Here is a 15,908-nt window from a genome sequence, read left to right on the forward strand (position 1 = left end):
AGCTACAGTAAATTACTTCTATGCTCACTTAGTCTATTTTCTGGCTTGATGCCTAGTCACTTTACCCCTCCCTATGGGGCAGCAGGTAGCCTAGCGGTTAAGAGCGTAAAGGGCCAGTAAAGGTTGCTGTTTTGACTTCCTGAACTGGCAAAAGCAGTAAATTCTGCAGTTCTGCCCTCGGGCAAGGCAGTTAACCCACAACAACAACTGCTCCCGGGCATTGATTACGTCCATTAATACAGCCCCACGCACCTCTCTGATTCAGAGGGGTTGAATTAAATGTAGAAGATACATTTCAGTTGAATGCATTCAGTTGTGCAACTGACTAGGTATCCCCCTTTCCCTTATATGTATGTACACAAATACCTCAATTACCTCGTACCCCTGCACATCGACTCTGTACTGTGAAACAGTTATTTTTACTCGTTATTGATATTCGTTATTCTCTCTGTATTTATTCCTTGTGTCACTATTTCCCTCAAAACATTTATACAGTGTAAGTATTCAGACCCTTTAACAATTTCAACATTTTGTTACATTACATCCTTATTCTAAAATGGAATAAATAAACTATTTCCCTCATTCATCATTCTACACAGGATACACCATAAAGACAAAGCACAAGTATTCAAGTATACACAAGTATTCATAACCTTTGTTATGAGATTCGAAATTGAGCTCAGGTGTATCATGTTTCCATTGATCGTCCTTAAAATGTGATTGGAGTCCACCTGTGGTAAATTCCTGTCTATATAAGGTCCCACAGTTGACTATGCATGTCAGAGAAAAAAACAAGCCATGACGTCGAAGGAATTGTCTGTAGAGCTCTGAGACAGGATTGGGTCTAGGCAAAGATTTGGGGAAGGGTACAAAACATGTCTGCAGTATGAAAGTCCCCAAGAACACAGTGGCCTCCATCATTCTTAAATGGAAGAACGGAGCAATCGGAGGAGAAGGGCCTTGGTCAGGTAGGTGACCAAGAACTCGATGGTCACTCTGACAGAGCTCCAGTGTTCCTCTGTGGAGATGGGAGAACCTTCCAGATGGACAACCATCTCTGCAGCACTCCACCAATCAGGCCTTTATTGTAGAGTGGCCAGATGGAAGCCATATGACAGCCTGCTTGAACTTTGCCAAAAGGCACCTAAATGAGATTCTCTGGTCTGATGAAACCAAGATGGAACTCTTTGGCCTCAATAGCCAAGTGTCACGTCTGGAGGTTACCTGGCACATCCCTACGATGAAGCATGGTGGTGGCAGCATAATGGTGTGGGGATGTTTTTCAGCTGCAGGGACTGGGAGATCAGTCAGGATTGAGGGAAAGATCAAAAAAGCAGAGAGAGATCCTTGATGAAAACCTGCTCCAGAGCGCTCAGGACCTCTCAACAGGACAACGACCCTAAGCACACAGCCAAGACAACGCAGGAGTGGCTTCGGGACAAGTCTCTGAATGTCCTTCAGTGGCCCAGCCAGAGGCAGGACAATCCCGATCGAACATCTCTGGAGAGACCTGAAAATAGCTGTGCAGCGATGCTCCCCATCCAACCTGACAGAGCTATAGAGGATCTGTAGAGAAGAATGAGAGAAACTCCCCAAATTCAAGTTTGCTAAGCTTGTTGTATCATACCCAAGAAGACTCAAGGCTGTTATCGCTGACAAGGTGCTTCAACAAAAAAAAAGGAAAGGACCCGACACGTTAGTCAGCATTTCAACCCACCATCACTGTGTCTCATGTTAATCCTACTCCTAAACACAACCCACCATCACTGTGTCTCATGTTAATACTACTCCTAAACACAACCCACCATCACTGTGTCTCATGTTAATCCTACTCCTAAACACAACCCACCATCACTGTGTCTCATGTTAATACTACTCCTAAACACAACCCACCATCACTGTGTCTCATGTTAATCCTACTCCTAAACACAACCCACCATCACTGTGTCTCATGTTCATACTACTCCTAAACACAACCCACCATCACTGTGTCTCATGTTAATACTACTCCTAAACACAACCCACCATCACTGTGTCTCATGTTAATACTACTCCTAAACACAACCCACCATCACTGTGTCTCATGTTAATACTACTCCTAAACACAACACACCATCACTGTGTCTCATGTTATTACTACTCCTAAACACAACCCACCATCACTGTCTCATGTTAATACTACTCCTAAACACAACCCACCATCACTGTGTCTCATGTTAATACTACTCCTAAAGCTCTTATGAAGAATCCACTTAATCGCTCTTACTGTCACGCTTTCGGCCATTTTCAAAATGTGTTGCTCTCAGAGCTCTTAAAACAGCATGCACAAGTCTTTATGTGAAACCACATGTACAATGTACATCCCATCTTTTTATAGCATACAATATATCTCTGTATTTGACAAGGGTGCTAATAATTTTGGTCATGACTCTGTATCCAACAATCAGATTAATATGTAAAAATAAATTTACACTCACTCACTCACACAGACACGCACACACACACAGTTATACTTGACCCTGTTAAACGTACACTGTTAAACTGTTGAACAGTGAACATTGAATGGAGATCTGGGTGTTACTGGTAAACTCTACTGATCATGTTTTAAACATGTAAATGAATAAACTGATCTAAACTAAACACATGAAACCACAGTCCAGGGTCAGTATTCACAAAGTGTATCAGAGTAGGATAGCTGATCTGGGATCAGTTTAGCCTTTTAGATCATAATTATATGGACCATCTGAGACACTTTATGAATACAGGCCCTGATGTAACAACCAAAACACAGTTCAAAATAAACCAACAAGTACAAAGATACAGGAAGTCATGTGATGTTTGGCTAAAAACATCAAAACTAAAACTATATTTCAAGATATTGTCAAGTGTACTTACAGAGTGAAGTGAAGAGGAGAGGTCTTGAACAGTCAGTCAACTTACTGTCACTGTGTGGAAACAAGAAGGAGTCTACTGTAAGTATTAGTAGAAGCAGACATAGCCTATGTGTGAGTTCTGTGGTTGACACTTATCGAGTAGTCTAGTCAGGTCATTAACATGCAGCAACAACATGTCACATAAGGGATGTTACTGTATCAAAATAGAAAATGGTCTAAAGTCAGAATACTGTAGTTGCATTTCTTTATATGAGGAGTGGACCTTCATGTTTTACAAGAGACAAAATGTGACCCATTCCCATCACTGTTCATCAGCTGGTACTGAAGGTTCCAGAACAGATGAAAGGGGAGTATCTTTGGTACCAGTGTTCTAGACTAGAGCTCTCCCTACTGACATCTCATCATTACTGCAGACTCCAGGCTTCATATGTCCCTACTAGTCTGATGGAAATATACAAAATAGAAGGTAAAATAACATTTGAAAATGTAAAATGTATAGAGAACTAACCAGGCGCAAACATAAAAATACTGTGATATTGGGACTTATGTTGAACTGACATTTGAATTGAGCGAACAAGTGAGCTCAGCTAGCTTGTTAGCTACATGAAAATTTTTCCTAAATAAACTAGCATTTCTCTGCATCACACAGCTACTCTGAATGGACTGGATTGTGAACAATATGATGTGCTGCCACTGAATTACAGCAAGACCCCATAGTTAACTAGTGAGCTAGTTAGTGAGCCTACTTTTAGCTATCAACATTAACTAGCTAGAAACAACAGACAACAGTGAGCTGTCATTATGCCAAGTCCAAGGCAAGCTGCTCTGTATTTCCACTGTGTTCTTGTGTGAAAGAGATGTCTTCAGCTCACTGATCTTCAGAACAACGGGCCCAAAGTGAACCCTGACATCCATATAACTAAGTCTGTCTGTCTGTCTGTCTGTCTGGGATTATTATGCTTTATTGTGTCTGAGTGATGCATGTTTAAAAAACATTTACATTGAATAATATTTCATGAAATTGTTTATTGTTATTTTATTGTGATTTAGTTTTAGTTTTATTTACAATTTTTATAATTAAAAAAAAGGAATATTCCTTACATAAAAAACTGCATTGTTGCTTAATAAGCATTTAATAACCATTTCACAGTAAGGTCTACCTGTTGTATTCGGCGCATGTTTCAAATACAATTTGATTTGTGTGTTTAGGCACTGGACTCCCTCTGACACTGGGATTCTGAATATCTAGAAGTCTGAGCCGTCAGTGGACGGGGACGGGAGGGTTATTCTACTAGTTGACATATGGAATTGTTTTAAGGTGGTCATACCATGGATCATTTAGCTATTTGATTTTGAATTATAGTACCCCTTTAGGTAAAAAAGGAGAAGGACTAATGTTTGTGAGAGCAGGCAGGTGACTGCAATATAGTCTGCCTGGAACATGCCCCATATTCAACTGTAATTCAATTCAAAAATAACATTTATTTATCCCCTGTAGGGGCAATTACTAGGCACCCTATGGCATCAGGCTGGCACTGAGTCTCACAATGACATCACAATGGGTCACATGTCCAGTCACATGACCATACATACACAGTAAAACCCATGATAACAACAGATGTCATCCCCCTTAGTGTCTACAACATGGTCATCATAGAGGAGGTTCACTGGGCAAAGATCCCTTCAACTTCTAATGATGATGTCATTTCCATGTTTCACAGCTCAGGCCGAGGGAGATTTACATTTACAGTAGAGAACATAGTATTAGAATGTAGAACTTTGATACTCTCTATCTCCCCACACCTACAGTACAGAACATAGAGAGTATCAGAGTTCTACATTCTAATTATATCTCCCCTCACCTACAGCACACAATGTAGAAGGAGGAGAGGAAGGGATGGAGGTGACCACAGTCAAAATACAAGGAATGTAGGAACAGGGTGCTATTTGAGACGGCCTATAGAACCTATAACTGTAGAAATGTATACTGTGGAATAACCAGAAATAAACATACTCACCCACTGGAGTCATGAGGGGAGGAGAGGTCCACCACTGGAGTCCTGGGGGGAGAGGAGAGGTCCACCACTGGAGTCCTGAGGGGAGGAGAGGTCCACCACTGGAGTCCTGAGGGGAGAGGAGAGGTCCACTACTGGAGTCATGAGGGGAGGAGAGGTCCACCACTGGAGTCCTGAGGGGAGAGGAGAGGTCCACCACTGGAGTCCTGAGGGGAGAGGAGAGGTCCACCACTGGAATCCTGAGGGGAGGAGAGGTCCACCACTGGAGTCCTGAGGGGAGAGGAGAGGTCCACCACTGGAGTCCTGAGGAGAGGAGAGGTCCACCACTGGAGTCCTGAGGGGAGAGGAGAGGTCCACTACTGGAGTCATGAGGGGAGGAGAGGTCCACCACTGGAGTCCTGAGGGGAGAGGAGAGGTCCACCACTGGAGTCCTGAGGGGAGAGGAGAGGTCCACCACTGGAGTCCTGAGGGGAGGAGAGGTCCACCACTGGAGTCCTGAGGGGAGAGGAGAGGTCCACCACTGGAGTCCTGAGGAGAGGAGAGGTCCACCACTGGAGTCCTGAGGGTAGAGGAGAGGTCCACCACTGGAGTCCTGAGGGTAGAGGAGAGGTCCACCACTGGAGTCCTGAGGGGAGGAGAGGTCCACCACTGGAGTCCTGGGAGGAGGAGAGGTCCACCACTGGAGTCCTGAGGGGAGGAGAGGTCCACCACTGGAGTCCTGAGGGGAGAGGAGAGGTCCACCACTGGAGTCATGAGGGGAGGAGAGGTCCACCACTGGAATCCTGAGGGGAGGAGAGGTCCACCACTGGAGTCCTGAGGAGAGGAGAGGTCCACCACTGGAGTCCTGAGGGGAGGAGAGGTCCACCACTGGAGTCCTGAGGAGAGGAGAGGTCCACCACTGGAGTCCTGAGGGTAGAGGAGAGGTCCACCACTGGAGTCCTGAGGGGAGGAGAGGTCCACCACTGCAGTCCTGAGGAGAGGAGAGGTCCACCACTGGAGTCCTGAGGGTAGAGGAGAGGTCCACCACTGGAGTCCTGAGGGGAGGAGAGGTCCACCACTGGAGTCCTGAGGGGAGGAGAGGTCCTCCATCAGGAAACATTGTAGCTAAACATCACAATAAATGTTAGATGTACAGCATGTATTTCTTCATTGTTGTAGTGTTTTGGTCAAATCAGAAAACAAACTCCTCTAATAATGGCTATGCTCCCTGTGATGGTGTCTGGTTGTGCAGTCTGTATATACTATTCCCCCTGTGGTTGGGTCTGGTACTGCAGCCTTTCTATACTATGGCGTGGGGAGATGGAGAGACACAGACAGACAGACACATGTAAGATGAGGGAGGACACGTGTTTTATGAGCAAGGCCTTATTTCTATCACAGCATTTTGGATGACTGTCATTCATATTCCATTCGCCCAGTTCAATGTAACACGGATATATTATAGCTACTACATATCATGATATTCTAATGTTCCCTATAGCCATCATGAGGTTGCTACAACCTAGCTAGAAAGGCTACAACGTAGGTGCACAGGTCAACAGAAACAGAGTAATCAAGGTGACAGACAGTGACACATTCAGTACCACCTTGTACACTCTGGTCTGCATCTAGCTGATCTAGGATGTAATCATTAGGCCGACAGTTGCAAACAAGACTTTCTCTTGGTCAAGTTCAGGTATGTTTATCCAATTTCGTTCCGTTTGCTTTCATAAAAAAAACAACGTTTTTCAACAGAATCGGTGGAATGAATACACCTCTGATCACATTCAAACACAGTTCACTTTCAAAGCAGACACATACAAACAGCATGATCACATTGCCCATTGTAGAATTCCTTCTTTACATCTCTGCACTATACTCCTCATCAGCTGTCTGTGAGCAGGAGAAGAAAACCTTTCCAAGCCAAACCTTCATATCATGACTGCTAACGCTACACACAGCCTAAATCGTTGTTACCATATTAGCTAACGTATTGACAACATAGCTACTAGAACTAATATGTTAGTAAACACGCTACAATCATGCAGTACAGTGTACAGTCAGCAAGCAGTGTAGCAGTTACACCGGTGGGACCAGGTGGCAATAAATGAATAAAACGTAAAGCTTACCTTGGCTTGGAAGAGGATAGCCGTAGCCAGCTAGTTAACATACCATCCCTCTCTGTTTGAGACGGTTATTTGAGTAACTAAACTAGCTAGCTATATTAGATGCTGGCTAAGTAAGTGAAAGTGAAAGCAAAAATCAAAGTAGAGTTTGCTAGCTCTCTCCCACTCTCTCTTGCTTCTCCTTCATTTTTAAAGAAATACATATTTTTCAAAACTGTTCAACTATTGACATTATCTTTGAGTCAACTACTCACCACGTGTTATGCACTATAGTGAGAGCTGGCTGTATCTTATGCTTTCAGAACTAGATTACATATCTAATACTTTGATTGGTCGGACAACATGTCAGTTCATGCTGCATGAGCTTTGATGGGTTGGAGGACATCGTCCGGAAGTTGTCATAATTACTTTGTAAGTCTATGGAAGGGTTTGAGAACCATGAGCCTCCTAGGTTCTGTACTGAAGTCATTGTACCCAGAGGAGGATGAAAACTAGCTGTCCTCCGGTTACATGGTGCTACCCTGCAGAGTGCTGTTGAGGCTACTGTAGACATTCATTGCAAAAAAGCTGTTTTAGTGAAAATAAATACTGGCTGTGCTTATACAGCTGAATACCCTTCACTGGAGCAACATACACAGGGTTAAACTAGGGTAATTTCAGTGACTATAAATCATATTTCTGAGGTTAATAAGACAACTAAGTAACACTGCCTCTGTGTTTGAGTAATCAACTCGACAGTAAGATTTTATTATTTGAATCAGCTGTGTAGTCCTTGGGCAAAAACCAAAACGTTCACACCTTGGGGTCCCCAGGACTGAGTTGAGGAGACGCTGGCCGAGCCACTCATGGTTAAATGATTCAATGTCGCCATCATGTGTCTAATAGGCAGAAATACAAGAAACAAGAGCTGAGTGGAAATAGTTATGAATCAATGTATTATTAGTTGATCAAATAATCTGTGTATTTATTGTCTTAAATGTTGATCTTATTTACAACATGATGCTTCTACTGTATTGACACTAAACTGTAAAAACTGAAAAGGTAAACACGTATTTAACATATATAAAATAGGTAATAATGAAAAATGTGATGACAAAACACGTGATATCATGACACTGAACAATATATTATTACGTAATATAAAATGATAATTAATATAAAATGTAAAAAAATGCAAATGTTTAAATGTATGTAATGAACTGATTACATTTAAAAATATATATATATATAGTATTATAAAATATAAAATAAATAATGTGGAATAATGTCTGACAGCAATACAAAGTAAATCATCATTAAACACATCAGGAGAATCGACCCAAAAGCAAAAAATATTAAAAAGCTGTTGTCAATATGATCCATATTAGTTGCTGAGGAAAGTAGGACTATTGATGTTATAAATCCCTCATTTGCAAAATTCCATAGAAAAATATCAGGAATATAATCGTAAACTATAGATAGGAAACAGATTGGTACACAAGAAAAAATATGGAAATGGGAAAATCCCATTGAAAAAAAGCAGAATCATAACCCATCCCATTTATCATCAATATACATAATTATCAGAATAAGAAAATAAAACATATATTCCAACATTTACTCAAAAGTTAAAGTTCATGGTCTGGAAAACCATCTAGATATGGTTGCTAGAGAATAGAGGAGTGAGGCCTGGCTTTGGATTGGAACCGTAGCTCTTCAGTCCAGCTTCTGTGGTGGTTCTCTTCAGTCCAGGATCTGTGGTGGTTCTCTTCAGTCCAGGATCTGTGGTGGTTCTCTTCAGTCCAGGATCTGTGGTGGTTCTCTTCAGTCCAGGATCTGTGGTGGTTCTCTTCAGTCTAGGATCTGTAGTGGTTCTCTTCAGTCCAGGATCTGTGGTGATTCTCTTCAGTCCAGAATCTGTGGTGGTTCTCTTCAGTCCAGGATCTGTGGTGGTTCTCTTCAGTCCAGGATCTGTGGTGGTTCTCTTCAGTCCAGGATCTGTGGTGGTTCTCTTCAGTCCAGGATCTGTGGTGGTTCTCTTCAGTCTAGGATCTGTAGTGGTTCTCTTCAGTCCAGGATCTGTGGTGATTCTCTTCAGTCCAGAATCTGTGGTGGTTCTCTTCATTTGATGTTCTGAGGTACTTTTCTTCAGTCCAGGATCTGTGGTGGTTCTCTTCAGTCCAGAATCTGTGGTGGTTCTCTTCATTTGATGTTCTGAGGTACTTTTCTTCAGTCCAGGATCTGTGGTGGTTCTCTTCAGTCCAGAATCTGTGGTGGTTCTCTTCATTTGATGTTCTGAGGTACTTTTCTTCAGTCCAGGATCTGTGGTGGTTCTCTTAAGTGGGAGGGTCCCCTCACATTCTGAAAGAAGATACTGAGTTAGCAATTTACACTCCCACTAAAATGTTTATGGACACACACACACACACAAACACACTACTGCCAGGGTGTCATACTCTGGTGACCTGGTCTTCATGTTCAGAGGTGTGTACATGTCACTGTTGGGGTCACTGTTAGGGTCAGGATTGACACTCTGTGGACAGGAAGAGAGAGAGAGTGAGAAAGAGAGAGGGAAAGATATATATAGAGAGGGAAAGATATAGAGAGAGTAGGAGAGGGGGAAAGAGAGGGAAAGATATATATAGAGAGGGAAAGAGAGAGTAGGAGAGGGGGAGAGAGAGGAAATGCATGTGTTCTTTGAAACACAACTTTCCATAATTTTCTCTAAACACATTCAAGTCCTGTATAAAACACACACACACTCACAAACAATCAAAATGTATTATGAGAGACTTACTGCCAGAGTGTCATAGTCAGGGGACATGGTCCTCATGTTCAGACCTGTGTACGTGTCACTGTTACAGTCAGGACGGACACTCTGTGGAGAGAGAGAGAGAGAGAGAGAGAGAGAGAGAGAGAGAGAGAGAGAGAGAGAGAGAGAAAACAATGAAAATAGTATGAAAGAGACTGTAGTGACACAGTAAATTAGTTGTAACTCAGGGTTTCCCAAACTCAGAGCTGGACCCCCCCTGGGTGCACGTTTTGTTTTGTGCCCTAACACTACACGGGGGGGGGGGGGGGGGGGGCCTGGTGTAACTGATAACCGATATAATCACCTGTGTGTCTGTTGTCGCATCACTTCCTCCTGTGAATCTCCTGTAAAGATGGACAGAGTGAGTTCTGCTCTCTACTGACCTCTAGTGGAAGATGATGTGTTACTAATACAGTTTAGCAGTTAAGGGAGTTGGGCCAATAAATAAATTTATGAATGAATTAAGTTAGTAACAAATCAGAGTGCTAAGGTGAAAGAATAATACAAATATCAGTTTTCCTTCTTTACTCACCTGAACCACATGAGTCCAGAGAGACAGATGAGAACTAGAACAACCACTATGATTCCTACAGCTGCAGTCAAAACTGAGGTCTGTTTCCCTAATAGATGAAATGGATGACATGAGGACATGTTATTATGAAGTGAAAATGAATATACAGCAATACAGGACATTAATGCAATACTTGTATATAGAAGCCTATGTATAGTTATAAACCAAAGTGTAATGAGGCAAACTAGAAGAAGATTACCTTGAAACATCATTTCTTATTGAACATCATTTTGTATTGAAGTTTTGAAGATGTAACTTTACCTGCTACAATGATCATCAGAGCTGTAGAGTTCATAGATCCTCTTCCATTCTGGGCCTCACAGTAATATTCTCCTCTGTCCTCAGAGAGGATGTTAGTGATGCTGTAACTCTGTCCTGATGCTTTTGGTGAGGTTACGTTCTTCTTGTACCAGGTGTATTTGTCCACAGGTGGGTTGGCATCACTGCTGCAGGTCAGAGTCACTGAACTGCCCTCCACTATGTCACCAGAGGGACTGACTGACACGGAGATGTTCTTTGGAGCATCTAGTAAAGGAGAATATGTCAGAGGGTCAGGATTGTAGTATACTACCTCAAATGACGTCATGTCTAAAATAAATCATATCTAAACTCAGAGAACGATCTAAAACTATCACTTACACAAAACATGAACAATAATACATTTGGAGATACTTTATGACTAGAGTGTCTACTAAACTATTCTTCAAGTGTCTGATGTACTGAACATTCTAACTATAGACATGCATACATCTATGACATTGTCTGTAATTTCTATGTAATGATGAATATGTATAGATAAAGCAGCAATACTCTTCTCATTGATAATAAATGATTGATACTTTCTAAGTAGAATAGTTTTTTAATTCATACTTACACACTGCAGGAGAGTGGAGGTCCTCATGGTGTTCTACAGTACAGGAGTAACTGTCTGCAGAATGACCCAACACTACTAGGGTATTACTAGAGTATTGTTGGGAAGTGGGCTCCTCTAGACGTTGTCCGTTCTTGTACCAGATGTAGGTGGGGTTGTCAGTCAGAGTACAGGTGGTGATACAGGTCAGTGTCTTCTGTCCCTCTGCAGCAGGAGTCACCTTCACCTGCAGACCTGAAACAATATGTATAAAACCACATACACCTCTGTGTTAACAGGATGGTTAATGTATTTTCTCCTGTAATTCAATATGATTTACAGTTGTATCATACAGGATAGTATTTATTACCTGTGATAGACAGAGTTGTTCCTGGGAAACTATGACCCCAGTCAAAGTTGTTTGTTTTAAAAGTGAAGCGATACTCAGCTGAGTCCTCCTCTCTCAGATCTGTGATTCTCAGGGTGAAGGGACCTCTGTATGTTCCAGTGTACTCCACACGACCTGCATACCCTGGGTCTGTGGTTAGGTCTTCAGGGGTCGACTTATCACTTCTAAACCAGAATGATGATGTGGTGGAATAATAACCAACAGTACAGGATATGTCCACTGTTGACCCCTTCAAGACACAGATTCTCCTCTTGGTGTAAGTCACTCTGTTGCAGCTCTGACCCTGAACACCTGAAACATAATGACAAGAGGGCAGTACTTATACATTTACACAGTAGAATCATGAGCTGCAGTAATCCAGAATAGTTATGCCATCTGGTATTGTGTTGCAGTTTGGTTAGATAACTGTGAGGACTGTTTAGCAGACAGAAAGTTCTACTTGAAAAGTTATACTAAAAACTGAGTTAAATCCATACTCACACACTGCAGGAGAGTGGAGATCCTCGTGGCCTTTTACAGCACAGGAGTAACTGTCTGCATCACTAAAGTAGTCTGAGTACAGGCTGGAGGTGTCCTCCTTTACTTTGTGTCCGTTCTTGTACCAGATGTAGGTGGGGTTGTCAGTCAGAGTACAGGTGGTGCTACAGGTCAGTGTCACCCAATTTTGCAAAGTTTTAGAAGTTATCTTCACCTGCAGAGCTGGAGTAGATCACAGCATTAAACCCTGAATCACTTATTGTCTTGTTTAATCACATGATGCAAGACATTCTCAAACTCATTTAATTCTCAAATCTGTTTCATATTTACAAATCCAATTTCTAGACCTAAATGGACAGTAGATATTAATTGAACAGACTAGCAGTATAAAGCATGTTACTGTACCTGTTACAGACAGAGTGACTCCAGGACTTCCAGAATATTTCCCTCCTTCTTGATCTGTTAATAATCTGAACTTGTACGTAGCTGAGTCTCTCTCTCTCAGGTCTGTGATTGTCAGGGTGCAGTCTTTCTTCTTAACCCCATGATACTCCAGACGACCTGCATACTCTGGGTTCTGACCTAGATCTTTAGGTTCTTTACCAGCCTCCATTTTAGTGAACCAGAGTGTTGTTGTGACTGTACCTCTGGGATATGTGTAAGAGCAGAACAGATCCACTGATGACCCCTTCAAGGTACAGATACTCTGAGTGGTGTATGTAACACTCCAGCCATTCTGACCCAGTACCACTGAAACACAGTTAGACATCACAATGGTATCAGAATTAGGACAAGGTATTCTGGCTCACACTGAAGGTAGGGTTTGTCCACACTTTGTTGCCATATTGGAAACCACAGATAATCATCACTCAGTGAGGTGTAAAACATAACTATTTAAAGTGAAGTGGAGATGCCTAACAGAACACAAGCAAATGTAATACACATGTCTGTAGATTGACAACCATATAAGTTATGAATGAGACCATACCTGTCACAGACCAGAGAAAGACCACCAACACACTTCCTGCTGTTCTCAAGGCCATTGTTGCATCTCCCACCCTGCAGTCTTAGAAACATAAACAACAACTCACTCTATAGCTGGTGAATAACTCCACCTGATACATAGAAGTTTAAACTGTAAATAGGGTACAGGGCCTCATTACTGAAAATGAACCAGGCTCATGTTGTGTTGTGTTGTATTGTGCTATATGGTTGTCTATGTGAATACTGTCTGTCTGTAAGTCTACTGCACTATGTATGTAATGTGTGTGATGTGTTGCATGTCTGTCTACATCTGTCTATTTAATCTGACATGATGCAAAAATAAATTCCTAATATATACATTAGTCATCATCATCATTGTAAACAACAACAACAACAATCACCTATTGAACAGATCTGTAGAACTGTAAACACATATTTCTGAATGTTCTGAAGCTGTTTTATTCTCAGAACTCCAAATATAGGAGGATAAATGTTCAATCCTCTACGGTCCATCAAGCTGTACAGCAGCCTAAAGAATGACCACCAGGTTCAATGATAGCACCTATCCTCAAGCTGTGAGGCTAAACAGCCAGTGACTTTCACTCTCTCACTCTCTTTTTCTCTCTCTCACACACACACAAATGATACATTACCCTCAAGTATTTGACTTATGACTAAAAACAAATAACCAAAAACTATATTTCAAGATATTGTCAAGAGTACTTACAGAGTGCTCTACTATGCATATAATTTACAGCTTTGGAAAGAAAACACTCTGACGTTTCCAAAACTGCAAAGATATTGTCTGTGAGTGCCACAGAACTGATGTTACAGGCGAAACCAAGAAAAAAATCCAACCAGGAAGTGCCACATTTTTTGAAACCGCCTCATGCCAATGACTCCTTATATGGCTGTGAATGAGCTACGAATGAACTTACGTTTTTCACGTATTCCCCCAGGTGTCTACAACATTGCGGCGTCTTTTTAGGCATTTCCATTGAAGAATGGCCGTAAGGGACCATATGTAGTGGTCACATGGTGTCTCCCGCAGAAAATCTTGCGTAAAATACTGAGGTAGCCATTTTTCCAGGTGGTCTCATGTTAATACTACTCCTAAACGCAACCCACCATCACTGTGTCTCATGTTAATACTACTCCTAAACACAACCCACCATCACTGTGTCTCATGTTAATACTACTCCTAAACACAACCCACCATCACTGTGTCTCATGTTAATACTACTCCTAAACACAACTCACCACCACAAGACTCTCTGGTCTTGGCCATTGTGGAGAGGTTGGAGTCTGTTTGATTGAGTTCAAACAGGTGCAGTTAATACAGGTAATGAGTGGAGAACAGGAGGGCTTCTTAAAGAAAAACTAACAGGTCTGTGAGAGCCGGAATTCTTACTGGTTGGTAGGTGATCAAATACTTATGTCATGCAATAAAATGCAAATGAATTACTTATAAATCATACAATATGATTTTCTGTTTTTTTGTTTTAGATTCCGTCTCTCACAGTTGAAGTGTAACTATGATAAAAATTACAGACCTCTACATGCGTTGTAAGTAGGAAAACCTGCAAAATCAGCAGTGTATCAAATAATGATTCTCCCCACTGTATATGCATATGCTAGTTTCTGGGCCTGAGTAACAGGCAGTTTACTTTGGGCACCTCATTCATTAAAATTTCCGAATACTGCCCCCTATCCCAAATAAGTTTTTAAGATCCCATAAAACGGCAGCCATCTTCTCCAGCGCTAACAAGGTGTCCCTTTGCACAAGAATGTTTATGCATGTGTGCTGTTGGTGAGAATACTTGTCTCACCTGGCTGGCTATCAGGTTAACAAGGTGGTCATGTCTAGCAGTGTACAAATCCCCCGCACACACACACACACACACACACACACACACACACACACACACACACACACACACACACACACACACTGCAGTGTTAAATTGTTATTTTGCATGTCTTTTTTTACCCTGGTTAATCATCTCATCTCTATGTAGATCAACACTCCTACACTGAGACACTTTATGAATACTGGCCCTGATGTAACAACCAAAACACATCTCATAACATAACAACAAGTAAAATGATACATTACCCTCAAGTATATGACTTATTACTAAAAACAAATAACCCAAAACTATATTTCAAGATCTCAAGAGTAGTTACAGAGTGAAGTGAAGGGGAGAGGTCTTGTACAGTGAGTTAACTGACTGGTAGTGAGTGGGAACTGTTAGTACGTGTCAGTTCTGTGGTTGATACATATTTATGTAGTCAGAACACAAGTAGCTGATGCAGAACAGTCCTTTCTTCCTCTTTAAGACATTAACATGCATGACGACCAGAACATCATGTCAGAGAAGGGAGGTTACTGTATTAAAATGGGCCCTACATTTCTATAATGGAAAAAATGTCCCCCATTTCCACTTTTATTTAAATACAGAACCATGTTAACAATATGTTGACTATTCTATATGGAATGTTTATAATATCTTAGAATGTGTTGTCTTGTCCCTCTGAGTTCTACATGGAGCAGGTCAAAGTTCCATTTACATTTGGTCAGTTCCATGATGTCATTCATTCTATTCTACAAACACATTCAATTTACTCTCCTCATCAGCTGTATCAGTGTGGTACTGAAGGTTCCAGTGTTCTAGACTAGAGCTCCTCCTACTGGCATCTCAACGTTACTGCACCATCCTAATAATAATGTCCTCAATAATGTTGGGCTAATAACAACATTACAAACTGACATTACATCAGATAGAATGGTGAAACACAACACTGACTACTT

The 15,908-nt window shown here is 41.6% G+C and overlaps 1 protein-coding gene across 1 annotated transcript in view; it reads right to left on the reverse strand.

Moving 5' to 3' along the window:
- Positions 1–4,752: 4,752 nt before the first annotated feature.
- Positions 4,753–15,908, reverse strand: part of LOC118938521 — a 75,501-nt gene continuing 64,345 nt past the window's right edge. The window contains exons 6-13 of the mRNA XM_036942567.1: positions 12,518–12,862; positions 12,116–12,334; positions 11,597–11,926; positions 11,468–11,481; positions 9,791–9,871; positions 9,434–9,526; positions 7,813–7,892; positions 4,753–4,756 (exon numbers count right to left, since the gene is read on the reverse strand). Of these exons, the coding sequence (XP_036798462.1) occupies positions 4,753–4,756; positions 7,813–7,892; positions 9,434–9,526; positions 9,791–9,871; positions 11,468–11,481; positions 11,597–11,926; positions 12,116–12,334; positions 12,518–12,862 (1,166 nt within the window). The remainder of the gene's footprint in view (positions 4,757–7,812; positions 7,893–9,433; positions 9,527–9,790; positions 9,872–11,467; positions 11,482–11,596; positions 11,927–12,115; positions 12,335–12,517; positions 12,863–15,908) is intronic.

This window comes from Oncorhynchus mykiss, chromosome 13 (genome assembly GCF_013265735.2).
Source record: "Oncorhynchus mykiss isolate Arlee chromosome 13, USDA_OmykA_1.1, whole genome shotgun sequence".
In the NCBI taxonomy this organism is placed as follows: domain Eukaryota; kingdom Metazoa; phylum Chordata; class Actinopteri; order Salmoniformes; family Salmonidae; genus Oncorhynchus; species Oncorhynchus mykiss.